The following is a 27,867-nucleotide window of genomic DNA, read 5'->3' on the forward strand; positions in this document are numbered from 1 at the left end:
GCGCCGGGAATTCCGCCGCCCCGCCCCGCCCGCCGCCCGCTCGGCCCGGCGCCCCCCGCAGCCCCGGGCGCCGTGCGTCAACCCGGCCTTCGGCCCTATCTTGCGCGGCTTCCCCGGCCGGTGATCGTCCCAGCAGACCGGGCTGTCCGGCTGCCCGGCTTGCCTCGTGCGCGCTTCGCCCTGAGCTGGCCTTTGGGCTGTCGGTCCCTACGGGCCGGGCCATGCCGAGTCGCCGCGCTGCCAGAGAGTCCGCGCCCGAGCTAGGGGCCTTGGGTAAGCAAAGTGGAACCTCTGGGGCGGGGCCGGTCTGGGGGAGTTCGGGGCGCTCGGAGTCATCTGCGGATTCCCGCAGGTTTCGCGCTCCGGTGCGGAGAGTACGAGGGTGGCGGGGACACTGCGTGAGGGACAAGGCAGAAGGTAGAGGATGGTGAAGGGTCCTGCCGGGGAGATACAAGCTAGGCGTCCCGCTAAAGAGTGAGAAGGGGGCGGGGCCTGAGCCTGAGGCAAAGAAGGGGGCGGGCCCGGCGGGGATCTAGAGGAGGGGCGGGGCATAACTCTGAAGGGGAGGAGCCGGACACCCGTAGGGGCGGGACAAACTTCTAGAGGAGGCTTCTGGTTTACAGAGTGGGTGAGGCTGCGCTAAGGAGTAAGGGGCGGAGCCTAATTCGGCGAAGTAGCTTTATGCTCTCCAAACAAGGGGGACCCTCCTCCTGCAAGGCCTAAAGGCAAAGAAAGAGGCGGGGCCTAGCTTCAAGATTTAAGGGGGAGCGGAGCCTGACCTCGAGGAGGCGGACCCAGGACTGTGCTTGACAGGAAATAAGGGCGGGGTCAGGCTCCAAGAGCAAGAAGAGGTGTGTGGCTCAGTGAGTGGGCGGGACTTACCGGGGGTGGGGGGATAGGGGGGAGAAGGAGCGGGACCTGGTGACAGGTTTAGGGACGGGGCGTGGCTTGTTCAGAAAACGAAGGGAGGGGCCTGATGCTGGGATGGAAAGGGGGCGGGGCCTTCAGCGAAATGGGGAGAGGAAAGTTCTCTAGTGACAAAGTATTGGGGCTCGAATTTCGCCCTGAGGGAAGAAAGGAGACGGGGGGGGGGGATGCGGGGGGGCTTCATGAAGTATCAGGAGTCCTCCAAGTCTCACCTTAGTGGGTAAAGTAGCGGATATTGAGTGGTGACTGGCGGGGTCAAGGGCAGAAAGGAAAAGTCAGAACTTTGTCAAGAGTTAGAGTGAGAAGGGTGGCCTCACTTGAGCTAGGTAAGGAAGAGGGACTTTGTTCAAAGGGTCAAGCCAGAGAAAGGAGCAGGGTTGTCAGAGTCTCTGGTCCTGCATTTGTTGATCCAGGTCTCCGTCTCCCAGGTTCCAGTGACATCCCTTCGCTGTCCAGGACCACAGGTGAGCAACCCTCCTCGGTCCCTGCCCATCTGCTTGTAGGAAATAGGATTGGAGGAGCCCCTGTGGAGAGGGAATGAGTGTACCCACTTGCAACCTTTGTCTCTCCCTGCTGGTTTCAGTGAGTCCTTACTTGCCCATAGTTCCAAGGCTGTCAGAAAGGTGTATAGTTCTAAATGCTGATCCCTAAGTAGAAGCCCTTTTAGATCATCCCCACCATCTATTATCTTGGACCTTGGAACTGAATCTCAGAAATGATGTTACCACCCCCTCACTGGGTGAATCCACAAGAGATTTCCCTAAAACTACCTCAGTTTTATCCATCTGTATGATGAATTTCATACCCATTTCTTTCTTTGTGGGGATGGAGAAAGTTAGATGAGTCGATGCTTACAAATTCACCGTTTTCCGATTAGTGGTAACTGTTAGTGGCATAGTCATGATAACAAAAGCAGTAATCGCTTTTACTTAGACAGTGGTAGCTCTCAGACCATGTGCATTCAAATTATCCGGAAGCCTCATTAAAGTGGGGAGAGGGAGCAGGCAGGGGCGGTCTCTACCTTTATTCGCAGCACTCAGGAGGCAAAAGCAGGCAGATATCAGTGAAGTCAGCCTGGTCTACAGAGTGAGTTCCAGGACAGCCAGGTCTATAGAGAGAAAGCCTGTCTTACAACAACAACAACAACAACAACAATTACCAAATGGCAGTACACGTCTGTACTGTACTGTAATGTTCTCAGCACAGGGGAGGCTGAAGCAGGGGCATGGGCACAAATTTGAGGCCATTGAATGAGTTGAAAGCTAGCCTGGCTTATAGTGGTACCCTGTATCAAAACACAAAACAAACCCATACACAAGACGAACAGAAGATGTAGCTCAGTTGAGAGTTTACCTAGGCCCTGGGTTTGATACCAGCACTCTATAAAATGGGGCCTATTGATTCACACCTGTGATTCCAGTACCTCAGGGTGAAAACGGGAAGATAGAGTTCAAGGTCATCCTCAGCTACATGTCATGTTCAAGGCCTATCTGAGTGTCTCCGTTGTTTTTCTATTGCTAGGAAAAAAACACTATGACCAAGACAAAGGATTTATTGGGACTTAATAGTTTCAGAGGATGAGCCAATGACCATCTTAGTAGGGAGACTAGCATCAGACAGGCAGGCATAGGCTGGAGCACTAGCCGAGAGCGCATCATCATCTGCATAAGGCAGAGAGCAGCAGGGAGAGTGAGAAGAAAATGGGAAGGGTAGGACCTTCTGAATCCTCAAAGTCTATGCCCAGTGATACACCTCCTCCAACAAGGCCACACTTGTTAACTCTTTCCAGATAGTTCCACCAACTGGAGATTAAGTATTCAAACATATGAGTCTATGGGAGCCATTCTCATCCAAAATATCATACTGGGCAACATAAGAGACTGTCTCAAAGTGAACTAAATAAACAAAAAACCTCAAGGGATGGTGGTGTAGCCCAGTGGTAAAACATTTGTTGAGCATGTACAAGGCCCTGAGTTCCACCCTGTCTTAGTTGGGGTTTTTATTGCTGTGAAGAGACACCAGGACAATGACAACGTTCATAAAAACCTTTAATTGTGAATTACGGTTTCAGAGGTTTCGTTCAGTATTGTCCTGGCAGAAACCACAGTAGCATGCAAGCAGAGTTGGTGCTGGAGAAGGAAGGAGCGGAGAGTTCTACATCTTGATCTGCAGGCAGCAGAGGAAGACTAGATGCCACACTGGGTGTAGCTTGAGACTATGCGAACTTAAAGCCCAACCCCAGCAAGGCCACACCTAGTCTAGTAAGCCCACACCATCTAGCAGTGCTATTCCTTATGGGCCTATGGAGGCAATTGCATTCAAACTGCCCCACCTCGGCTGTTCTAGAACTCATTCTATAGATCAGGCTGGTCTCAAACTCAGAGACCACTTCTGCCTCCCAAGTGCTCTGAGTAAGGGTATAAACTGCACTGCCACCCAACTTACTGTAGCAACTCACAAAGAAAGACATTTCACTGGGGCTGGCTTATAGTTCAGAGATTTAGTCCATTGCTGTCATTGCAGGAAGCATGGTGGCATGAAGGTAGACATGAGGCTGGAGAAGTAACTGAGATGTCTATATCCAGATCAGCAGGCAGCAACAAGAGAGAGTGATATTGGGGGCTGGGGATTTAGCTCAGTGGTAGAGCACTTGCCTAGCAAGCACAAGGCCCTGGGTTCGGTCCCCAGCTCCTAAAAAAAAAAAAGAAAAAGAAAAGAAAAAAAGAGAGAGAGAGAGAGAAAGAGTGATACTGGGCCTGGCTTAACCATCTGAAACTTCAAAGCTCACCCCCAGTGACACATTTCCTCCAAGGCCACACCTACTCCAGTAAGCCCACACCTCCTAATAGTGTCACTAAGGCCACACCTCCTAATAGTGTCACTGCCAAACTCAAAACCACACTCATTTTGATAAATAAAACAAATCAAAGCAAATAAAGCAATCTGAACAAATTTTAGCTGATTAGACAGTATTTCTGCTGTCTTTTGCCCCGACCTTAATATTTCTGTCTACTTACTGTATGGGCCTCTTTCCAGGATCTTTATATAATTATCAAGGCCTGAATTTCTACTGTCTGAGATAGGCTAGGTGACCTACCCCCTCCCTGCCTTTGATCTAACTTTTTAAGATCGAATGTCTCAATGTTTTATTATCTACATCTACTTACTGTATAAGCCTGTGTCCCGGCTCTATCTATGTCCTACCAGGCAAAAGAATCCCAGAAATCCCATGAGTAGGCCGTGTTTAAAGATCCCGAGAAATTGTCGGCAAGACTTTTTCAAATCTTCTCTAAAACATTTTTTCATTCAATCTCCCTAACTTCTCTCTTCTCTGGAGCTCAATATTTTCTGCATCTACTAACTTGCTCTCGGCCTCTCATCTTAAGGTCTTTGTATCAGTTCTGGACCATAGGTAGAAATCCCCCATGTGGCTTGGGAAAAATCTGTATTCCCTTCAGTCCCAGATCCAGGCGTGGTGATCCACACCTTTAATCTGGGTCGCAGCTTCTGCCGGAGACTTGCATAATGACATTGGAAGAAGGAAGATTTGCACTTCTTCGCCTGCTTGCATGTACTTGCCAGCACGCCTGTTGGAATCTCCTACTAGCCTTGTTTATTGATTTCCAGGCAGCTAGGGTGAGGGTCTTAAAGCCCACACCCACAGTGACACACCCACTCCAACAAGGTCACATGCTTTATAGTGCCACTCCCTGGGCTGAGCATATACAAACCATCACACCTTCTATTCTTTTTTTTTAATTTCATGTATGTGGGTACACTGTAGCTGTCTTCAGACACACCAGAAGAGGGCATCAGATCTCATTACAGATGGTTGTGAGCCACCATGTGGTTGCTGGGAATTGAACTCAGGACCTCTGGAAGAGCAGTCATCTCTCCAGGCCCCCACACCTTCTATTCTTTTTTCTTTCTTTCTTTCTTTCTTTCTTTCTTTCTTTCTTTCTTTCTTTCTTCCTTCCTTCCTTCCTTCCTTCCTTCCTTCCTTCCTTCCTTCCTTCCTTTCTTTCTTTCTTTCTTTCTTTCTTTCTTTCTTTCTTTCTTTCTTTCTTTCTGAGCTAGGGACCGAACCCAGGGCCTTGCGCTTGCTAGGAAAGCACTCTACCGCTGAGCTAAATCCCCAACCCCACACACCTTCTATTCTTAAAAACAATTAAATCACTTTTAAAAAAAAATCTATCCAGGGTTGGGGATTTAGCTCAGTGGTAGAGCACTTGCCTAGCAAGCGCAAGGCCCTGGGTTCGGTCCCCAGCTCTGAAAAAAAGAAAAAAGAAAAAAAAAATCTTTAATTACCTGCTTGTAGGAAGCAGGCAGCTTTTACTGTCTGGCTCTGCCTCAAAGTGGCCATACTGTTTCTTTGCACAGCAGGCGATCCCAGCATCTGAGAGCTGAGGCTCCGTGTTCCTTTGTTCAAATTTCCCTGTCCCACACCCCGACGTGTGCACTCTGCTCGCTGAGAAACCAGTTCTCCTCTCTTCCTAGATTTTTACCACTGTGTGTGTAATCCATCTGAGAATTCTTAAATTAATAGTGGATTCTTGCCTTCCCCTTTGGAGCCATGCCATCTGTTGTGTGTAGCTTTTACTACCCTGACTAAACTCCGGGAAAGGACCAAGATACCAGCCCCTGCCCAGAGAATACTGACTCTGCGGATGAAAAACACAGACCCGCACAACTGTTCACTTTTAACTTGCCTCTATTGGCACAATTGCCGGGTGCCCCTGATCTACCTCGGCTAGCATGCCCTTCCCGGTATTCCTAGCTCAGCAGCCTAAATCTGCACTCAATTTCAGCTGCTTAGCCACCCTCTGTCCCAGCTCAACATTTATAACTGCTCTCCTGTAGTCTCTGCCCGAGGTCTCACATGCCTGCTTGGCTTTTCTCCTTCCCAAGCATGATAAACTCTCCCTCTCTTCTCCTTGGGGCCTCCAGCTTGTCTGTCAGGACCTGGAAGTCCCACCTATTCTTTCTGCCCAGTAATTGGCTCGTGGCATCTTTATTGATAGATCAAGAACCAATTGGGGGGCTGGAGAGGGGCTCAGTGGTTAAGAGCACTGACTGTTCTTCCAGAGGTCCTGAGTTCAATTCCCAGCAACCACATGGTGGCTCACAACCATCTGTAATGAGATTCGATGCCCTCTTCTGGTGTCTGAAGATAGCTACAGTGTGCTCATATAAATAAAATAAATAAATCTTTAAAAAAAACCTAAACAATTGGGAACAGGACTTTCGAATCAAAACCACCCCTCCATACCTGGAGTCCCCATATTTGAGTATGCTGAGGCAGGGAGATCTCGACTTTGAGGTGATCCTGTTTATAGTGAGATCCTACCTCAAACAAAACAAAACAATCATAAACATTATTTCCTGAGATTTGGAAGACAGAGCCAGCTGGATCTTAGTGGGAGAGCTGTATAGCCTCAGTCATTGTCTATGCCTAGACTTCTCTCAGAATGGACCCCAGAAGCCCTGATGTGGGCATAGGAAATGAGAGTTTCAGAGGTGTAGAAAGGCAGGGGATGGTGTTGGACCCGGGTGACCCGCATGCTGGTTCAGGACAAGAACGAACTGAGGCTTGTGTGGTCTAAATCACAGCACTGAGGTCCCCAACAAGTCGCTCCTGATAACATCCATTCGGTTATTATTTACCGAGTACCAGTTCTACATCAGACTTAGTGCTGGTCATTGCTGGGGTCATAGCAGTAACCAAGATAGTCAGTCCCAGCCCCGTCCTTACAGGACTACTCCCTACCCAGACAAGGAAGCAGTTCTATAAACAATTAAAGGTGGGATTATAAAAGGCAGTGTTGACTGTGAAGAGATCATGGGGTCAATGACATTCAGAAGTAGGGTGGGGACAGGTTGATGGAGCAGGGCAAGTGGAAGGACAAATTCCTCCCTTCTGATGTGCCAGGCATAAGCAGAACTGGGGGTAAAGTGAGACGATGGCAGGTGTGGTCCCCACTCTTCCGTACTCAAGTTGAGTGTGTCTTAGACAAATGACAGGAAAGCTCGGATCTTCTGGACCCTGCCCGAAAGCCACGTTTTCCGTTTGATTGTTGGAGTTCGGTATCTTTCGAAGTTACCCAGGCTGGCCTGGAAGAGCTCCAGCCCTCCATCCACAGCATCCCGAGTGCCAGGATGGCAGTGGTGTGCCTCACACCCAGCTCCCAGGACCCCCAAGTAGAATTTCCTGAGTTGAGGTTTGGTCTGGTTTTGACAAGGTCTCACCCTTTAGCCTAGGCTGACCTGAAGCTCACTGTGTAGCCCAGGCTGGCCTCAAACTAGTGGCAGACCTGCTTCATTGTCTTAGTCCTGGGAATACAGTCCCATGCCACAATACCTGGAAGTTCAAATTTGTCTCTGCATCTCCGGGTTCATCTAAGAAGGGTTTTCCCAAACAAAATACTTGGAGGTTGATCCTGTCAGGTCCCCTCCGATCTCAAAGCCTTAGCATTCCCGATCTCACTGGAAGGGAACTTGGCATCTACCGATCTCACAGATAAATGAGATAAGGGGTGCATGAAAACTGCCTTGTTCGGGGGCGAAGTTCGGGCTGCCAGGAGCCACTCCCAGGAGTGTGGAGAAAGAAGGGCAGGAGGCAGGGGAGGAGGAGGGACCTGGCAGAGCCTGGGATACTATGTGATCAGTCCCCAGCCAATAGCTTTCACAGGAACGCTCTAGTCAGTTGGGTGACCCTCCCTGCTGAGTGACTTCTGGGCCCATTTGCTTCCTCTGGCTCCCCCAGTCCAGTATGGGGACTGATGGGAGGTTGGTTTCCATTACGTCGCTGTTGATTTCTACTGGGGAAGAGATGAGGTCTCACTAGGTATGTAGCGTGGCTGCTACCCTCTCCTCCCCATTCCCTCTGCAAAATAGGGGTGGGCCTGAGATTTTGGGAGCTGGGCTAGTATGCAGAGTGGGCAGCACCCCCAGTTTGAGCAGTTTCTTCGGGCCCAAGGTGGACTCTCGGGATGGAATGTGTGCACAGTTCTTTATTAAGAACCGTTCGTGTCTGTCAGCTACACAAATCCACACCCCAAATTCACACAGAGCTCCCCTTTCTCTGTGTTCCACGAGTTCCTGGCAACACTAATAACTCCTGGTCTGAGGCCGTTAATGGATGGCAGGTGTTGGGGCAAGGGGGGGTCTTGAGTTCCTGGGTCCCCAACATTAAGAATGGAAGGGATAGAAGGGACGAAGGCGATTGGGGATGGAAGCTTCAGGAAGTCTGCCTTGGGACAGGGTGGGGGAGTCTGCGTAGATCTCATGTCCGATGGTGTCTGACCTTCACCTTTCTTTTCTCTTCCTTCCACAGATGAACTGGGTGAGTATCAGAAGGCAGGTGTTTGGGAGGATGAGGGTCCTGGCACTGGTAGAGCTGGGACACACCTTGTTTGATGGGAGCAGGCTCTGGTGTGATTCGAGGAGTACCGGGGATTTGAGCAAGGGATGCTCCCAAACTCCAGCACACTCAGCAGGTGTCTGTGCTTCCGTTCTCCGTGGCCGGTGCTCACTCGTGGGTGACAATGGTCTTTCTTGTGCCGGACCCAGTGCCAGGCACCAGGAATCCAGCTTTGAACAAAACTAAATCACTACCCTGGAGGAGCTAGCAGTGTGAACTGTGGAGTGGTCAGGGAGAACACAGAATGAGCAAGGGAAAGAGGGGTTGGGGGAGACTTGGCAGAGGGGCGTGTCTGGGAAGACACAGTGCAGCCAGGCATGCCCACATCTCATACCTGGACCTCTGCACCCACAGGCAGGGGCAGGTAGGTCAGATCCATGCCTGAGTCTCCACAATCACAGTTGGAGGCGGGAAGATTAAAGAGAATTTGAGCCAGGGGGTGATGGTGCTCCCCTTTGATCCCAGCACTCAGGAGGCAGAGGCAGGTTGATCTTTGAGTTTAAGGCCAGCCTGGCCTACAGAGCCAGTTCCAGGACATCTAGCGCTACACAGAGAAACCCTGTCTCAAAACAACAAAACAAACAAAAACAAAAACAAAAAAAACAAGAGGAGGAGGAAGAAGAAAAGAAAATGAGAGACAGAAAGAATTTGAGTGCAGTCTGAACTACATAGTGAGTTTTAGGCTAGCCTGGGCTACAAAGTGAAAAAGGAGAGATAAAAGGCCAGAGAAGAAAGGGGGAGGAAGGTGAAGAGGTGTGGCTTTCACAGAGGGGGCAGCAGCATGAGGTGCCTTATGGGTTGAAAGGAGGGAAAGCTGGGAACTGGAAGAGAGGAGGAACAAGTTCATGGCCCTAAAGGTCACCACACTAGGTGGGTAAAAGAAACAGAAAGAGTTAAGCTGTTTTTTTCCTCAGAGAATGGACTTTAAGGATGGTTTTGTTTGTTTTTGAGACAGGGTTCCAAGTAGCCCAGGTTGAAGTTGGACAGTGGTGCACACCTTTGATCCCAGCACTTGGGAGGCAGAGGCAGGCAGATCTCTGTGAGTTTGAGGCCAGCCTGGTCTGTAGAGTGAGTTTCAGATAGCTAGGGCTACACAGAAAAACCTTGACTTGAAAAATCAAGAGGGTTGGGATTTAGCTCAGTGGTAGAGCGCTTGCCTATGGCAAGCGAGGCCCTGGGTTCGGTCCCCAGCTCTAAAAAAAAAAAAAAAAAAAAAAGAAAAGAAAAGAAAAAGAAAAATCAAGAAAAAAAATATCCCAGGCTGGCCTTAAAATAACCATCTAGTTGAGGATAACGTTAAATTTCTGCTCACCATCTCTCTACCTCCTTGGGGCTGGGATTGGATGTAGTGCTGAGGTGGAACCCAGAGCTTAATCTCTGTGCATGCTGGGCCAGCACTCTATCAATGGAGCTGCAACCCTCTGTTTATTTGAGACAGGATCTTGTCGTGTAGGCCAGGGGAAGGCTCAAATTCATGCCTCCATGCTAAGCAATGTTATACCACTGATCCTTACCCTAGCTCCTCACTAAGATTGTAGGAAGTTGTTTTACCACTGAGCCAGACCCCCAGTCCCTCACTGGGGGATTCTAGGCAGGGGCTCCACCACTGAGCCAGACCCCCAGTCCCTCACTGGGGGATTCTAGGCAGGGGCTCTACCACTGAGTCACACCCCCAACCTCCTTACTGGAGTTCATTCTACTAATGAACCGTATCCATATTTGAGGCAAGTTTTATGTGAGGACATTGTTGGTGGTAAAGGAGTCAGGAGCCACGGGAGTCTTCTAGGCAAAAGAGGGATGGGTAGGTGCTAACGAAATCCCTTTGGCTGTGTGAAATGCACAAATACAAACTGGCAACTGCCGAAGTCCAGTTGGGAGATAGGTGGTGGGTGGGGCAACAGTGGTTGAAGGAGCATCCAGGGAAAGTGAATATGGTTTTGAAGTAGAGGCCCAGCGGTGAAAGTGCTACATGGAGTTTCTCCTGGCCCTTGTCTGTATTCACAGCACTAGGGAGGCAGAAGCAAGAGGATCTTGTATTGGAGAGCAGCCTTGGCTACCTGGTGAGACCCTGTCTCAAAAACCCAAGGGGAAGGGCTGGAGTGCTGGCTCAGTGGTTAAGAGTGCTAGTCGTTCTCCCACAGAACCCACGTTTGATTTCTAGCACTCATGTTAAGAGACTCACAGCCACCTGCAAGCCCAGCTCCAGGACATCTGACGCCCTCTTCAGGCCTCTGCACCTGGGCACTCGTTGGCACACACCCCTACATAGACGCATGCATACGTGTATTTTTTACAGATCTTTAGAGGATTGGAAAGCTAGCTCAGTAGTTAAGAGGACTGGCTGCTCTTCCAGGGGGCCAAAGTTGGATTCCCAGCATCCACATGGCAGCTCACAACCACTGGTAACTCCAGTTCTAAGGGTTCTGATGCCCTCTTCTAGCACTGGACCTATCTGAGGGCACTGGACCCTCTAAGTGGTGCACAGACATATATGCAGGCAACACACACACACACACACAAAGAGAAAAAAATCTTTAAGAAAAATCAAGGTTGAGCCAGGGTAGTAGTACACACCTTTAATCGCAACATTCTTAGGCAGAGGCAGGGGGATTTCTGTGAGTTTCGGGCTTTACCAAGAATGGGAATTGGGAGACAGGGCTTCACAGAGAAAGTGCCTCCAAAAAAGCAAAACCAACAACCAAGAAAAAGGAAACAACAAAAACAAAAAAAACCCAAATCAAGAAAAAAAATTAAGGGTGAATTACAGGGTGTGGTATATATTCCAGCAGAGGGTGGATCTTTATGTGTTCAAGACCTGCCTGGTTCCAGGCCAGCCACAGCTACACCAGGAGGCCTTGTCTCAGAAAACCAAAGGACAAAAAGCAAAACCAAGCAGAGAAAGTGTGAGAAGGCAGGAAAGGAACCTAGCCCTGTCCCTCCCCAGCCTCACCGGTCTCCTCTGTTTGTCCCGCAGAAATCATCGACGAATACATTAAGGAGAACGGCTTCGGCCTGGACGGGGCACAGCTGAGTGAGATGCCGCGTCTGGTGCCCCGCGGGCCGGCCTCACTGAGCAGCGTCACTCTGGGCCCAGCTGCACCACCGCCTCCTGCCACGCCGCCCTGGAACTGCACACTGGGCAGGCTGGTATCACCCGGCCCATGCCCACGGCCATACTTGGTCATCACAGAGCAGCCAAAGCAGCGTGGCATGCGCTTCCGCTACGAGTGCGAGGGCCGCTCGGCTGGCAGCATCCTCGGGGAGAGCAGCACTGAAGCCAGCAAGACTCTGCCCGCCATCGAGGTGCGTGTTGTGCTGCTGTGCCCTTGTGGTGCCTGGTAACAGGATCGCCGGGCTGCATCCATCCGCAAACCTCGAAAGGGCCTGGGTGGTGGCTCACACTTAAAAACCCCGGCGCTTCCAGAGAGGCTGGGAGGCAGGAGGATAGAGGGGCCATCCTGGATTACAGAGTGTGGCCCTTTCTTTAAAACAACGAAGACAACAACAAGCTATATGACATCGCGTGTGAGGCTGTTCCAATGACAAATTAGCATCTGGATCCCAAAGGCGTGCCATCCAGTTACCCTCAACCTCCCATTTCGCCACTAGAGGGAAGCACTGATTCAAACTCCACCGTGAAGTGTATGTCACAGACTAGGCTGCTTTCAGAGACCAGGCCTGCAGAGCCCAGACACAGATCCAGAGCAAAATGGAGAGAGTCAGTGCAGTCTACTGGGACTGGTTATTGTCTCCCCCATCACCTATGGCTACTGAATAAGAAGTCAGTTTTTTTTTTGTTTTGTTTTTAAAGATTTATTTATTTATTATATATAAGTACACTGTAGCTCTCTTCAGACACACCAGAAGAGAGCATCAGATCCCATTACAGATGGTTGTGAGCCACCATGTGGTTGCTGGGAATTGAACTCAGGACCTCTGGAAGAGCAGTCGGTGCTCTTAACCACTGAGCCATCTCTCCAGCCCAGAAGTCAGTTTTTTTTTTTTTTTTTTTCGGAGCTGGGGACCAAACCCAGGGCCTTGCCCTTGCTAGGCAAGCGCTCTACCACTGAGCTAAATCCCCAACCCCAAGTCAGTTTTTTCTATTGGATTTTTTTCAGCAATGGGGGAGTGAACATAGGTTTTGTTTTTTGTTAGGCAAGGAGGTGCTCTACCACTGAGCCACGCCCCCAGCCCCTCCCTGGGGGATTCTAGGCAGGGGCTCTACCACTGAGCCACGCCCCCAGCCCCTCCCTGGGGGATTCTAGGCAGGGGCTCTACCACTGAGCCACGCCCAGAGTTCTGATTTTAATTTTTTGTTTGTTTGTTTGTTTTTCTTTTTTTCGGAGCTGGGGACCGAACCCAAGGCCTTGCGGTTGCTAGGCAAGCGCTCTACCACTGAGCCAAATCCCCAACCCCTCTGATTTTAATTTTTATCTTGGGTCACATACTTGTCGCCCAGGTTGGCACTTAACTTTCTATCATTCCTCAACTCATGAGTAGCTGGAATTACAGGCTTACACTATCAGGCCTGTTTTTTGTTGTGGTTGCTTGAACATTTGAACTGGAATCTACAAATGTTTCCCAGGCTGACCTCAAACACTGCTATTCACAAAGAGATCCTTCTGTCTCAGCCCCCAAACTTAGGCGGAACTACAGGTGTATGTCATCCTGTCCAGCTACCTTGTCTCTCTGTCTCTGTCTGTATGTCCAGCGTTCTCTCTCTCTCTCTTAGGAGTGCATCTACCATGCTTGCTGATACAGGCCTTTCATCCAAGCATGTAGGAGGCAAAGGCAGCCAGTTCTCTATGAGTTTGAAGCCAGCTTGGTCTACATAGTGAGACCCTGTCTCGAAAAAAAAAAAGTACATTTCAAAAATATATATATACTGTTGATGTCTTCAGACACCAGAAGAGGGCATCGGATCTCATAACAGATGGTTGTGGTTGCTAGGAATTGAACTCAGGACTTCTGGAAGAGCAGTCAGTGCTCTTAACCACTGAGCCATCTCTTTAGGCCAAAAAGTACATGTTTTATGTGCCTGTTGTATCGGTGCAGGCCTTCCAACACTCTGGAGGTGGAGACAGGGGGATCAGAGGCTCAAGTTCACCCACATGCTACATAGTGAGTTCTAGACGATCTTGGGCTACATGAGGCGTATCTCAAAAATCCAAGGAAGAATGGGACGTGGTGACTCACACCTGTAATGTAGCGTCTGGAAGGCTAAGCCAGAAAAGTCGGGAGTTCAAGGCCAGCCTGGCTACATAGCAGAAAAGAGGAGACTTGGACTATTGAGTACATGAGATCCTGTTTCAAAACTGTGTTAAGAGAAAAATCCAACAGAACAGGTGTGGGTTCCTACCCAGGAAGAGACCCAGGAAGGGAGGAGGAAGGGAGGGCACGTTGTTGCAAGGCTACTTGGCCACTGTTGACATGTTTCCAGCTTTTCGTAGGTTAGAGATTGTAAGCAGTGCCTTTCCCTGGTTTTCTTGCCCTGGTTTTCTAGGGAGAAGAGGTGGGGTTAGCGACAAGGGAGCCCCAGGGAGCCTGGATGGGGACAGGGGTCCACCAAATTCCCAACAAGCCCATGTCTTCCTACAGCTTCGAGACTGTGGCGGGCTGCGGGAGGTGGAGGTGACGGCGTGCCTGGTGTGGAAGGACTGGCCACACCGGGTACACCCACACAGCCTTGTGGGGAAAGACTGCACGGACGGCGTCTGCAGGGTGCGGCTGCGGCCTCACGTCAGCCCCCGGCACAGGTACCAGACCCTGACCTCTGACCCCAGCTTCTCACCTCTGCTCATAGAGATTCCAAAGGTGAACATCAGCACCTGGGAAAGCCCAGGTCATCGGCGTCTTGGCCAGAGCCTCCCTATTGCTCATCTTGGATGGACGGGGAAAGTTAGGCGTGGACAATGCTATAGCGTGCACCACACTGAACACCCACCATCCACGTTCACATCCGTTCCATATTTGCTTTTTTTTTTTTTTTTTTTTTTTAAGATTTATTCATTTATTATATATAAGACAATGTAGCTGTCTTCAGATACACCATAAGAGGGCATCGGATCTCTTTACAGATGGTTGTGAGACACCATGTGGTTGCTGGGAATTGAACTCAGGACCTCTGGAAGAGCAGTCAGTGCTCTTAACCACTGAGCCATCTCTCCAGCCCCCATATTTGCTTTTCATTTTGCTTTTTGAGACAGTGTCTTGCCAGGTAGTCAAAACTAATTTGGAATTTGAGCCCTTTCTGCCTCAGTCTTTATAGTGCCACCAGCCCAGCCCACACCCATCCTACTTATCTGCGTTCTGTAGAGGAGGAGACAGGGTCAGAGAGGGAAAGGAGCACAGATGCACTGTTAACATCAGAGCCGCCCGTGGACTCCAGACCCAACTTAGCGGAGTTGCCCGTGTCAGAGGACAGCGTATGGGTCTCGGTTCTCTCCTTCCACCGTGTGGCTTCCCTGGGTTGACCTGGAGTAGTTTACACTGCTGACAAAGACTTTTCCCTGCTGAGCCATCTAATTGACCCTAGCTTTTGTTTCTGAGACAAGGACTCACATAGGCCAAGCTAGCCTCAAAATTCACTATCGTGGCTGAGGATGACCTTCACTTTTTTTTCTTTTGACAGTCTCACAATGTAGCCCTGGCTGGCCTGAAACTTGAACAGAGAACATCTGCCTGCCTCTGCCTTGCAGTGCTGGGATTAAAGGGCGCCCTGCCCACTGACTTTGAATTGATGATCCTCTTGCCTCTACCTCCTGAGCGCTAAGAGTACAACCGCAGCCATTTATTGAGTATTTATTTATTGTTTGTTTTTAAGACAGCATTTTTCTATGTAATAGCCCTGTCTGTCCTGGACTCGATATGTAGACCAGGCTGCTCTTGAACTCACAGTGATTCGCCTGCCTCTGCCTCCCGAGCGCTGGGATTAAAGGCCTGGCTCCATTTAATCTTCTCCTTAGTTTAGAGGGAGTGTTTTTCTAGGCCCATAGGCTAGCCCCAAATTCAGGATCCAGCTTCCCCAGTGCAGAGAATCCAGGCTTTCTTTGCACCTTTGTTACTATGTAAAGGAACCAGGCTAGCCTTCCTACAGGAAAGAGTAAGGCAAGTTCTAGGTCTCACGACAGTGTGCCTCCTGGTGGCCTGTGAGAGCTTAGCGTCCCAGGCTTTTCCCATGCTCCTCCTTGCCTTGTGCCTACAGCATCTGTGCCGCTGCCTGTCCTGTCCACTGGATGCCACCCCTCACCACCTCTCTGTCTCCCACTCAGCTTTAACAACTTGGGCATCCAGTGTGTTAGGAAGAAGGAAATCGAAGCTGCCATTGAGCGTAAGATCCAGCTGGGAATTGACCCCTACAATGGTAGGTGCCCCACTTGTCTCCCTAGCCACTGTCCCTTTAGCTGGTTTTTGTTCCAGTTGGTTGGTTTTCTTTTTTTTTGGGGGGGGGGTTGTTTTGTTTTGGTTTTGGTTGTTCAAGACAGGGTTTCTCTATATAACCCTGGTTGTCCTGGAACACATTCTCTAGACCAGGCTGGCCTCAAATTCAGAGATCCACCTGCCTCTGCCTGTTGAGCATTGGGCTTAAAGGCGTGCATCACCACTTCTCAACTTTATTTATTTATTTATTTATTTATTTATTTATTTATTTTTTATTTATCTTATGTATGTGGGTACACTGCAGCTGTCTTCAGACACACCAGAGAGGGCATCAGATCTCATTACAGTTGGTTGTGAGCCACCATGTGGTTGCTGGGAATTGAACTCAGGACCTCTGGAAGAGCAGTCGGTGCTCTTAACTACTGAGCCATCTCTCCAGCCACTTTTTTCTTAAAAAAAAAAAAAAGAAAGAAAGAAATTAAAAACTATTACACGTATTTCTTTTGTGTGCCTACATGTCTGTTTTCCGTGGTGTGGGCACGCCTATGGAGTCCCAGGGGCGCCCTGGGGGAATCAGCTTTTCCCTAGTGGGCTCCAGCAAATGAAATCAGCTCTCAGGCTTCGCAGCAAGCGCCTTTCACGGCTGAGCCGTTTCACTCGCCCCTTTATTCGATTTCTCATTTTGATTTTCGAGACAAGGCCTCAAGGTAGGCCAGGCTGTCCTTGAACTTACCATGTAGCTGAGGATAACCTCGAACACTGACTCTTCTTGCCTCCCTCTCCCCAGTGCTGGGACAAGCATCCATCACCCCGCCTTAGCGCCCCTCCCCTTCATCACTGTGCCTGCAGCAGCTCAGCTGACCCAGGCCTCCCTCTGCTCTCTCCAAGCTGGCTCCCTGAAGAACCATCAGGAGGTCGACATGAATGTTGTCAGGATCTGCTTCCAGGCCTCCTATCGCGACCAGCAGGGACATTTGCACCGCATGGACCCCATTCTCTCTGAGCCTGTCTACGACAAGAGTAAGTCACGGGTACCATGTTCACTGGGAGGAAGTTGTCACAGGCATGGGAATGTATCCGGGACAGTGGCATGGATGAGCAGGGCATCGTTGTGGGTTTTGATTGTTTCCTGTTTCCTTCTTGCCTGATACATTTACACAGAGGCTTGGTGGTCTCAGGGGAGCTGGGTCTCCACGTCCGTTCTCTTTTTCCCTCCTGGGCACGTGGTGAGTGCCATAGTCCCAGACATCACGTTCACATCCAAAGCTATGGCAGTGCCATCCCATAGGCTTCTACAGTCCGTGCCTTGTCTGTTTCTGTATGCATCTCTCTTTTCGTCTGGAGCTTTTCACTGATGGACTCTGTTCCGTGACAAATCTGTACACATGCGTACACACACGCACGCACACACACATATCTAGTGCATTATGATTCTTCACTGATTTCACCTCTGTCTTCTCCCTTTCCAACAGGGCCCTTCCACATTCACAGCTTTGCGTTTTATTTTGTAGTCCACTGATTTTAGTTGGGACCCCGGTATGACCACTGCTTGGGAACTCTGCGCTGGAGCCTGGTGGGCCCCCTGTTATGCTGCCTCCTTCTTCCTAAGAGCTGAGAGGACCAGCATGGATTACCATACCCATTTCCTGGGGCTAAGGATTGAACCCAGGCTCTGGTGCATATCAGTGAAGCACTTGAACTACATCCCCACCCCAGCCTGTATTATTAATTAATTAATTAACTAACTAATTAAGACGAGATCCCAATACATATCTGAGCAAATTAGCAATCCTCCTGCCGCCACCTCTTCATTGGTGCAGTTGCAAGCAGACATTACCATAGCTGACAATATGCAAGTTTTGCTCATAGCCTCTGCACAACCTCTAACTAATCAGCGGTGGCCATGGGGAGGGAATGCTCTGACTCAGTCTAGCCTTTAAGATTATGGCTGACCTAAGGGAGGACTTATCATTGGCTGATAAGGAGTGGTCCCTAGTTTAGAGAGCTGTTACCAAAAGGACAAGGACTGTGGATCAGGTGATGGTGTACTATAAGAACATCAGGTCAGGTTGCTGACACACATGGTGACACATGTTTGTAGTTCCAAGCACATGGGAGGATCAGGCAGGAGGATGGTAAATCCAAGGCCAGCTTGGGCAGCTGATCAATATTAATCCAGTGAATACAAAATGAGGGCTAGGGTGTGGCTCAGTGGTAGAGCCCCTGCCTAGAATCCCCCAGTGAGGGGCTGGGGGCGTGGCTCAGTGGTAGAGCCCCTTCCTAGAATCCCCCAGTGAGGGGCTGGGGACGTGGCTCAGTGGTAGAGCCCCTTCCTAGAATCCCCCAGTGAGGGACTGGGGGTGTGGCTCAGTGGTAGAATTCTTACCTAACCAGTATACGATCCTGTGTTCCAAAACTTCCACTTTGGGAAACAAACAAAACAGTACTGCAGGTTGTAAGCGCTGATCTAGGGGTCTTGTGTCACCCTCATGCCAAGTCTCCTTGAGTCTGAGGATCTCCATTTTGGATAGACACTAAGCGGACTTCAGAGTAGAGTTCTGGCTACTGTCTGTCGTACCCTCCTGCCTAAGCATCCTGCGTTCCACCTGGATGGGGTGTTTCGCCCACCTGTCAGCAAGTACCTTGTGATGGCTCAATTGTTGCCTTTCCTTCCACTCTTCTTTTTAGAGTCCACCAACACCTCTGAGCTGCGGATTTGCCGAATCAACAAGGAGAGTGGGCCATGCACAGGTGGTGAGGAGCTGTACTTGCTATGTGACAAGGTGCAAAAAGGTGAGGGGTCCATAGCCTTGTATGGACAGAGGGGAAGGCGGTGCTGGTTAGACAGGGCAGCCCTCTGGATACAGTCAGAGCCCAGCTGCAGGGCAGACAGATGCAGGCAAGGGGTTTATGAGCCCGCTCAGCTCTGCCAGGTATGGAAGCCTGGGAGCCAACCAGGTCTGTGCAGTGCTCTTTCAGGATGCTGCGGTGCTGGGATGCAACTGCACAGATGCATTATGAGGCCGGGGGCGTGGCTATCGGGAGAGAACCTGCCAAGAATTCCCCAGTGAGGGGCTCTACCACCACTGAGCCACGCCCCCAGCCCCTCACTGGGGGATTCTAGGCAGGGGCTCTACCACTGAGCCACGCCCCCAGCCCCTCACTGGGGGATTCTAGACAGGGACTCTACCACTGAGCCACGCCCCCAGCCCCTCACTGGGGGATTCTAGGCAGGGGCTCTACCACTGAGTCACACCCCCAGTCCCTCACTGGGGGATTCTAGGCAGGGGCTCTACCACTGGGCCACGCCCCCAGCCCCTCACTGGGGGATTCTAGGCAGGGGCTCTACCACTGAGTCACACCCCCAGCCCCTCACTGGTGGATTCTAGGCAGGGCTCTACCCTGATCCAAGTCCCGGGCTCTCCCTGGGGGATTTTATACAAGCTCTGTCCACTGAACTATATCCCTAGGCCTTTTACATCAAATTTTTAGTCTTCCCGGTTTTACTTAGAATTCACAATTCTCCAGCCTCAGTCTCTCTGCTGATTACTGGCGGGAGGCAGGAGTTTTGCTAATTTGCTCAGCTACTGTAGCGGGATTGCATGTCTTTGTCACCATGCCTGTGTTACTCTCTTTGGTGTAGAGAAGCTAGGTAATTGGGTTTGTTTGTTTGTTTGTTTGTTTGTTTGTTTTTGTATGTTTTAGACAGGGGCTCACTGTGAATTCCTGGCTGGTCTGAAACTCATTATGTAGACCAGGCTGTCTTAAAAATTTCAAGAATGTCCAGCCTCTACCCTCTGAGTGCTGGCATTAAGGGGGTGCACCACTATGCTGGGCCTCCCTGGGTCCTTTTATCATTTGTTGTTTTTTTTTTGTTTTGTTTTTTGCTTTTGTTTTTGTTTTTAAAGATTTATTTATTTATTATATATGAGTACACTGTAGCTGTCTTCAGACACACCAGAAGAGGACATCAGATCTCATTACAGATTGTTGTGAGACACCATGTGGTTGCTGGGAATTGAACTCAGGACCTCTGGAAGAGCAGTCGGTGCTCTTAACCACTGAGCCATCTCTCCAGCCCCCTTTTATCATTTGTAATACTGGTTTGATTAGGGTAGAATGAGTGAGTAGGGACTCCGTGGACTGTCTCATTCCCTTGGCTTAGCTGTATTCTCCCCCCGACCCACCCTACCAGAGGACATATCTGTGGTGTTCAGCACAGCTTCCTGGGAAGGTCGTGCTGACTTCTCTCAAGCTGACGTGCACCGGCAGATCGCCATTGTGTTCAAAACGCCACCGTACGAGGACCTGGAGATCTCAGAGCCCGTGACGGTCAACGTCTTCTTGCAGCGGCTCACAGACGGGGTCTGCAGCGAGCCACTGCCCTTCACGTACTTGCCTCGGGACCATGGTAACCACTCACGCAGCGACCCCCACCCTGAGACCAGGTCTTTGGGGAAATATGAGAAGCAGAAAGAAAGCAGGCCCGGGGGCAGTAGCTCAGTCAGTGTAGGGCTTGCCCTGCAAGTATGAGGACCTGAGTTCAATTCCCAGCACCCCTGCAGAAAGCCAGCCAGGGAGGCGCATGTCCCTGGAACTGGGAAGACGGAATCAGCTGGATTCCTGAGACTCTCTGGCCAGCCTAGTCTGACCAGCAAGTCCCAGGCTAGCCAGCAAACCACAGGCCACTAAGAAACTATCTTAAAACAAAAGAACATAACAAAAGAGGAAGTTAGATGACAAATGAGGAGTGAGCACCAAGATTGGCATTTGGGCTCCACACATGCTATAGAGGTGGTCACAGGGAGGAGGAGAGAGACAGGAGGAAAGCCATGTGATTAGCTAGGGCCAAGGTCCTGAGGTAGGATCCAGAGAGAACTGCATTGGGTTTTTATCCTATTAGGATATAGAAATCTACTTACATAAGTTAGTGAAGAGCCTTTCCTTTTTATAGCGACCCTTGTGACCAACTGTCATAGTGACTTCTGTGACTGTCATAGTGACTTCTGTGACTGACTGTCATAGCGACCTCTGTGTTTAACTGACATATGACGTTTGGATACCTCTGCTCTCCTGAACAGACAGCTATGGTGTGGACAAGAAGCGAAAGCGGGGACTGCCTGATGTCCTTGGAGAGCTGAGCAGCTCTGGTGTGTCCCTTTACCCCTGCCTACATCCATTGCTAGGTCCCTGGGAGGGTACGAGTGACCTGCTTGGGGTGGGTGGTTGTTGGGATATGGAACCCTCATCTTCACCTCCCCCTCAGATCCACATGGAATTGAAAGCAAGCGACGGAAAAAGAAACCAGTGTTCTTGGACCACTTCCTGCCTGGCCACAGCTCCGGTGAGTGTGGTGTCTGTAGCCCCTCCTTTCTGTGTATGCTAACAGGAAGCCCCCGGCCCTGTTTTTCTGGCTTCTTTTCTTTTTTTTAAAGATATATATATATATATACTGTCACTGTCGTCAGACACACCAGAAGAGGGCATCAGATTCCATTACAGATGGCTGTGAGCCACCATGTGGTTGCTGGGAATTGAACTCAGGACCCCGGAAGAGTAGTCAATGCTCCTAATCACTGAGCCACCCCTGCAGCCCCTTCTGGCTTCTTTTTTCCCCCCCATAATTTAAAAAGAATATTTTATTTTCTATGTTTGGGTATTTTCCTTGCACGTTATATGCATGCTTGGTGCTTACAGAGGCCAGAAGAGGGTGTCAGATTCTGCCATGGGGTTGCTGGAAATGGAACCCGTGTCCTTGGCAAGAGCAGCCAGTGCTCTCACCCCCTGAGCCATCCTGAACCCTTTTCTGATTTCTTTACATCCTCTGAATGCTTGCCCAAGGTCAGTAGCTGACCACTTATCTAGCAACATGGAGTACAAAGAATAAGGGGTCAAGAAGTCTGGCAGTGGCTCACATCTATGATCCCAGCATTCAGGAGGCTGAGGCAGGGGAATTACCAAGAGTTGGAGGCCAACACAGTCTACATAAAGTTCCAAGACACACTGGGGGCTCTGTGAGAGACCTTGTGTCAGACATACCTTCCCACAGAGGAGTAGTCAGAAGGCTTTGGAGTCAGAGTAGGGGACGCTCATGCTCTCTGCAGGGACACAGTTGCTGGGTTGCCTCAGGGCTCCTTAGAAAATCTTTCTAAAAATGTCTTTCAAGTTTATTTTATTATTTTATTTATCACGTGTGTCTTATATGTGTATGACTTGTATGGAGGCCAAAAACCAACTGAGCACCTTTAACCCTAGCACCCATGAGTCAGAGGCAGGTGCATCTTTGTGAGTTCAAGGCCAGCCAGGGTTGACCACACACTGAGAGCCTGTTTCAAAATGATAATTACTAGTAATAATAATAATAGTAATAATAATCAGCAAAACACAGAGATCCAACTTTTTCTATTCTTTCATTCCCTCACTATGAAAGTATTCCATGGGTTGAACTCAGGGCATGAGACATTCACAGCAGTATTTTACCTGTCAAACTACCTCACCAGCCCCGGGAGGGCCTTTAGGGACCTGCCTTGCACATCGTCGTTCACTCCAGATGCAATCTCTGACTATACCATATGGATGTGTCTGATCTCGTCAGGGAAGCTAAGCAGGGTCAGGCCTGGTCGGTACCTGTGTGGGAGCCGGTCCAAGAACACAGTGTGCTATGGGTTGAACTTTTTATTTGTTGTTTCTTGTTTCAAGAAACTTTCTCCATAAATTAAAGCAAGCTTGGGTGGGGGCTGGAGAGATAGGTGGCTCCACCAACTGCCCTTGTGGAAGATCAGGGTGAGTCCCAGCACCCACTTGGCAGCTCACAACCATTTCTAAGTCCAGCTCCAGGTAACCCATTGCCCTCATCTGGCCTCCATGTACACTGCGTGCACCTGATGAACAGACAAAATACTTATGCACATAATGAATATAATTTTTTAAAAAGATTTTATTTACTTTATTTATATGTGGGTACATTGTAGCTGTCTTCAGACACACCAGAAGAGGGCATCAGATCCCATTACAGACGGTTGTGAGCCACCATGCGGTTGCTGGGAATCGAACTCAGGACCTCTGGAAGAGCAGTCAGTGCTCTTAACCGCTGAGCCATCTCTCCAGCCCGAATATAATTTTTTAATGATTAATTAATTTACTATATATGAATACATTGTAGCTGTCTTCAGACACACCAGAAGAGGGCATTGGATCTCATTATAGATGGTTGTGAGCCACCATATGGTTGATGGGATTTGAACTCAGGACCTCTAAACCATCTCTCCAGCCCTTGAATATAATTTTAAAACAGGACCTCAAATACTGGGGCCTCAGACTCTCAAATACTGGGATTACAGGCTGCCTCACCACATCCAGCAAAAGTAGTTTACATTTTTCTTAACTAAATTAAGTTTATTGTCATCTGTGTGTGAGTGTGTAAGTGCCCACGTAGAGGTCAGAGGACAACTGTGAGGACTGGTCCCCCCACACCACCCTCCCTTCCCCCGGCCTCCCACCCTCTCTCCTTACACTGTGAATCTGGGAGTCAGCTTTGCTTACTCAGGAAATATTGTCCATGGACCCGTCTGTCAGCCCAGTGGTTTGTGTGAGACAGGGTCTTACTTTGCATCCCTGTCTGGCCTGGAACTCACAGAGATCCTCCTGCCTCTGCCTCTCAGATGATGGGGTTAAAGGTGGGCACCCTCACACCTGGCCCTAAATTTTGTTGTAATTTTCAGTCAGTCTGTCAGTCCAGCACAGGTTGGCTTGGAGCTCATGGAATCCTGGCTCAGCCTCCCAAGTGCTGGGATTTCAGGCCTGAGCCATTAGGGCCGACCCAGTTCTTTAATCTCATTTTAAAGGTCTCTCACTCACCCAGGCTGGTAGTGGAGAATTGGCATTGAACTTCTGGTCTTTCTTCCTGTACCTCCCAAGTGCTTCCGTCATAGGTTCGTACTGTCACTCTGGGTTCATATGGTCCTGGGAATCGAACCCAGGGCTTCTTGCATGTTAGGCAAGCACTCTCCCACTGAGCCCTAGCCCTAGACCCAAATGAGTCCCTTTTTACAGACATCCAGTGACAGACCCCCTAGGCCGGGTTCCTGTTTATTCCTTAGTTTGCACATCTTCATAACGTGGTGCCTCACTTTTCGAAGATTTAAAAAACCAGGGGTTCAGAGAGGTGACAAGCCTAGTCTGAGGTCACAGGGTCGGGGATCTGCAGTAGGGCGAAAAACTGGACATCTGTGTGGAGGAGCAGAGATTTGTGTGACTGACAGCAGTGGGCACAAGGATGGGATTCAGCTCATCCATCTCCCAGTCAGAGCCTTTCCCAGCACAGCCACCTGCTGGCCAGTTCTGACCACACACACACACACACACACACACACACACACACACACACACACACACACACACACAAAGAAAAAAAAATGGAAGAACAGAATTTTCCCCCACTACCTCAGCTTGCCCAGAGCACCCAAGTCCCAGCCAGTCTCCAGTCACCAGAGCCAACCCCCCCCCCGGGGGGGGGTTGCTGTTTGTTTGCCCTCTCTGGCTTTCCTGCAGCCGGTATCTATTGCATGACTTTCCCCCTAGCAACCCCCAATCCTTGCTTGGCTCCTCCTCCAGCTGCCATCAAGTTTCCCCCAAGTCTTGTGGCCCCGCCCTCATCCCTGAGGCCAGAGTCACTTGAAGCCTACATTGTGATAATTAGAAAACAACCTTGGAAAATAGCGTAGGAATCCGGAGTATGTGGTTTTTATCTCATGCAGACTTTTATGCAGCCCAGGCTGATCTTAAACTCAGAGATCCTCCAGCTTCTGCTAGGGTTAAAGATGAGGGCCACCAGACCAGGCCTGGCTAAGGTCATTCCATGTTTATTTGCATTCACATCAGGTTCCAAACAGGAGGCTGGAACATTGTTTCACCTTTTACCGAAATGGGAGAGGTAACTGCTCCAGGAAGGGTCTGGTGGCCACATGAACATCAGAGCCGGTGCCCTTCTCACTGAGTAGATTCCCTGGTCAAAGGCAGCTGCCATGGCACCCCATGGTTCTGTTGGCACAACACCAGAGACAGTCTAGTTTCATTTTGCTGCTGTGAGAAACACCAGGATCAAGTTGCAGCTCCGTAGGGGAGGAGGAAGGCGTTTATCTCAGCTCTGGGTCACAGACCATCACTGAGGGAAGTCGAGGCAGGAACTTGAAGTAGAGACCATGGAGGAATGCCCTGGCTGGCTTGCTCCCTGCCAGACCTGTGCTCAGGTAGCTTTTTTTTTTTTAATTTATTTATTTATTTATTTTTTCTTCTTTTTTTTGGAGCTGGGGACCGAACCCAGGGCCTTGCGCTTGCTAGGCAAGTGCTCTACCACTGAGCTAAATCCCCAACCCCCTTTAATTTATTTTTATTTATTCACTTTACATCCGGATCTCTATTCCTGCTTCTTGTCCGGGTGCCCCCTCTCACACTCCCTACTCCTTCCCCTTCTTTTCTGAGAGGGTGGAGGTTCTACCTGGCTATGCCCCACCCTGGCACATCAAGTCTCTGCAGGCTAAGCACATCCTCTCCTGCTGAGACCAGACAAGGTACCCCATCTAGGGGAAAACGTATTCCAGACAGGCAGCAGCTTTTGGGACAGCCCCTGCTCTAGGCGTTAGGGACCCATGTGAAGACGGAGATGTACATCTGATATGTATGTGGGGGGTGGGTAGGAAAGAGGTTCAGGATTGAGCTTTATTTTCCCAGCCCGAGACTACCTACCAAGGCAACGTTGCCTCTCACAGCGTGACGTGTCTTCCTGTGTCAATTAACAATCAACCAATCAACGCAGTTCCCTGTTGTCACGCCCCTAGGCCAAGCTGATCTCTGTAGTTCCTCAGTCCCTTTCAGATGGATCCCACTAACAACAAGAGAGGGCGGGTATGGCGTTCATACCAGCAATTGGGAGACTGAGGTAGAAGAATTGTGAGTTCCACAGTGGCTGCAAGGGAGTCTCAGTCTCTCTTTCTCTGACTCTCTCCCTGGCCCCCATTACCCAGTCGCCCGCAGCTATGTCCACAGCCCTGCTCCCTGCAGGAGCCTGGCTTCTGCTGGGGTTCTGGGAATAGACAGCTGAGGCTGGCTTGCTCTTTCTGCCTCGGTTTGCTTATTAAAGGAGTGGTGCAGCTAAGGGACATGGCTGGGTTATGTGCAAAGCCTCGGTTTGATCTGCAGCACCACCACATAAATAAATCAGATGTGGTAGCACTTAGGAGGTGGATGCAAGAGAATTTGGAGTTCAAATCACTATAGGCTATTTAGCATATTTGAGTTCGGCCTGGTTTGTAAGAGACCGCGTCTTGTTTTTAAGTTTTATAAAAACAACATTTATTTATTTATTTTGCATGCGTGTGGGTGCATACATGCTGGTTGCATGTGGAGATCAGAGAACAACTTACATGAGTCAGTTTTCTTCTTTCACCATGGGGGTTCCGGGTCTGACCTGGCATCAGTCATCAGGGATGTCAGGAAGCACCTTTAACCAATGAGAGGTCTGGATGGCCTGAGACCCCGCCTTTATTTTCACTTCCATCTGTGTGAGTGTATGCCACAGCTATGCAATTGCCCGTGGCGGCCAGAAGAGGGCATCAGATCCCTCTGGATCTTGAGTTACAGGTAGATTTGAACTGCTGGAAGTGGGGGCTGGGAACCCAACTCTGGGCCTTTGCCGGAGCAGGAAGTGTTCCTAACCACTGAGCCATCCCTCCAGCCCTCCCAACCTTAAAGACAGGGTCTTGGGAAACTCACATGTGTTGTACATACATATATACATTATTATACACAAAGGCAGACACTCATGCACATTAAAAAATGTGGTCTGGTGTGCTGGTTCAGTAGGGACAGTTGTTGTTCCCCCGCCACCCCCCACTACCACCATGGAGCTTGGACCTGAGTTCTGTCTCCATGTAAAGGTGGTGGGAATGAAGTGACTCCACAAAGTTGAACTCTGACCTCCTCCCATGCACTATGGTGGCAGATATGTCCACTCACATACATCATGTACACACTCACACACACATGCACACACGCTAAAAATGAGGAGAGTGGTAGTACTTCCTTTCTACTCTGCTTAGGGTTTAAAGGCCCAAGATGGAGTCCAAGTTAGTTACTGCCTGGCCAGAGGTAAAGCCTGCCATTCTTCTCTCCTCATCAGGCTTGTTCCTGCCACCATCGGCTCTGCAGCCAGCAGACACTGATTTCTTCCCTGGTACCATATCCCTTCCTGGGTTGGAGCCTCCTGGTGGCCCTGACCTCCTGGACGATGGCTTTGCCTACGATCCCTCTGCCCCAACGCTCTTCACTATGTTGGACCTGCTGCCCCCAGCACCACCACTTGCCAGTGCTGTGGTGGGTAGCGGGGGTGCAGGGGCCACGGTCGTGGAGTCTCCTGGCCCAGAGCCCCTGTCGCTGGACTCTTTTGCAGCTCCAGGCCCTGGGGATGTTGGTACTGCTAGCCTTGTGGGCAGCAACATGTTCCCTAACCAGTACCGAGAGGCAGCCTTCGGGGGTGGCCTCCTGTCCCCAGGGCCTGAAGCCACGTAGCCTCTGAGTTGACCAGGAGGCACTGGGTGAGGCTTGTGGTCCAGCACTCCATCCCCGAAGCCAACCTTGATCAGTCTTCCAGCTTCCTCATCCTGAGTCAGACGTCTGCAGTGCTGGCGAGAAGATGGGGCAAGCGCCTGTTCTCTTTGAGCCCATTAAACAGAATGCGGAGTCCGGAGAGGAAAAGGGGCTCCTGCAGATGGACCCCTTCTCAGGACAGAATCTCAGAGATTGTACATAGGGGATAGGGAGCAGATCCCCGGTCTTCTTCCCCAATCCTGAAGAAGGGGGTAGGTTGTTTGTTCAGTTTTCCCAATAAAAATTAGTTTTTTGAGCCTTTGGGGTCTTCTCTCTTTTTTTACTTAGGAAACACTAGGTTTGTGTGGAACAAAACAGTTGTAGTTAAGAGGCTAGCCAGATGGCTCAGCGGTTAAGAGTTACTGCTGCTCTTCCAGAGGACCTAGGTTCAATACCAGCATCCACATGGGAGATCACAATATGTGATGGCTATTTTTGGTTGTCAACCTGACTACATCTAGAACTAAAACCCCAAAATGGAGGGCAGGCATGGGAGA

The 27,867-nt window shown here is 50.0% G+C and overlaps 1 protein-coding gene across 5 annotated transcripts; it reads left to right on the top strand.

Annotated features, from left to right (window-relative positions):
• The first annotated feature begins 24 nt into the window (after positions 1–24).
• On the top strand, positions 25–27,626 carry Relb (RELB proto-oncogene, NF-kB subunit). Of its 5 annotated transcripts, none has more exons than XM_032894253.1 (12): positions 25–273; positions 1,341–1,391; positions 8,261–8,269; positions 11,322–11,650; positions 13,946–14,103; positions 15,619–15,710; positions 16,616–16,747; positions 18,416–18,520; positions 19,923–20,138; positions 20,809–20,877; positions 20,994–21,071; positions 26,904–27,626. In XM_032894253.1, the coding sequence occupies exons 1-12, from the start codon at positions 222–224 to the stop codon at positions 27,290–27,292; spliced, it is 1,680 nt and encodes a 559-aa protein (XP_032750144.1). In that variant the 5' UTR covers positions 25–221; the 3' UTR covers positions 27,293–27,626. The 5 variants fall into 5 exon arrangements, with proteins under 5 accessions (XP_032750144.1, XP_032750146.1, XP_032750145.1 ...); XM_032894255.1 differs by having other exon boundaries at positions 1,356–1,391; XM_032894258.1 differs by lacking the exon at positions 25–273 and adding an exon at positions 644–851 and having other exon boundaries at positions 1,356–1,391.
• The last annotated feature ends 241 nt before the right edge of the window (positions 27,627–27,867 follow it).

The sequence above is a fragment of the Rattus rattus genome, chromosome 2 (genome assembly GCF_011064425.1).
Source record: "Rattus rattus isolate New Zealand chromosome 2, Rrattus_CSIRO_v1, whole genome shotgun sequence".
Classification (NCBI taxonomy): domain Eukaryota; kingdom Metazoa; phylum Chordata; class Mammalia; order Rodentia; family Muridae; genus Rattus; species Rattus rattus.

Coding starts and splice junctions, on each gene's coding strand:
- Relb (XM_032894253.1), top strand. CDS start 222: ATGCCGAGTCGCCGCGCTGCCAGAGAGTCCGCGCCCGAGCTAGGGGCC. Junction 15,711..16,615: donor GGGAATTGACCCCTACAATG/GTAGGTGCCCCA, acceptor GCTCTCTCCAAG/CTGGCTCCCTGAAGAACCAT. Junction 20,878..20,993: donor TGGAGAGCTGAGCAGCTCTG/GTGTGTCCCTTT, acceptor CCTCCCCCTCAG/ATCCACATGGAATTGAAAGC.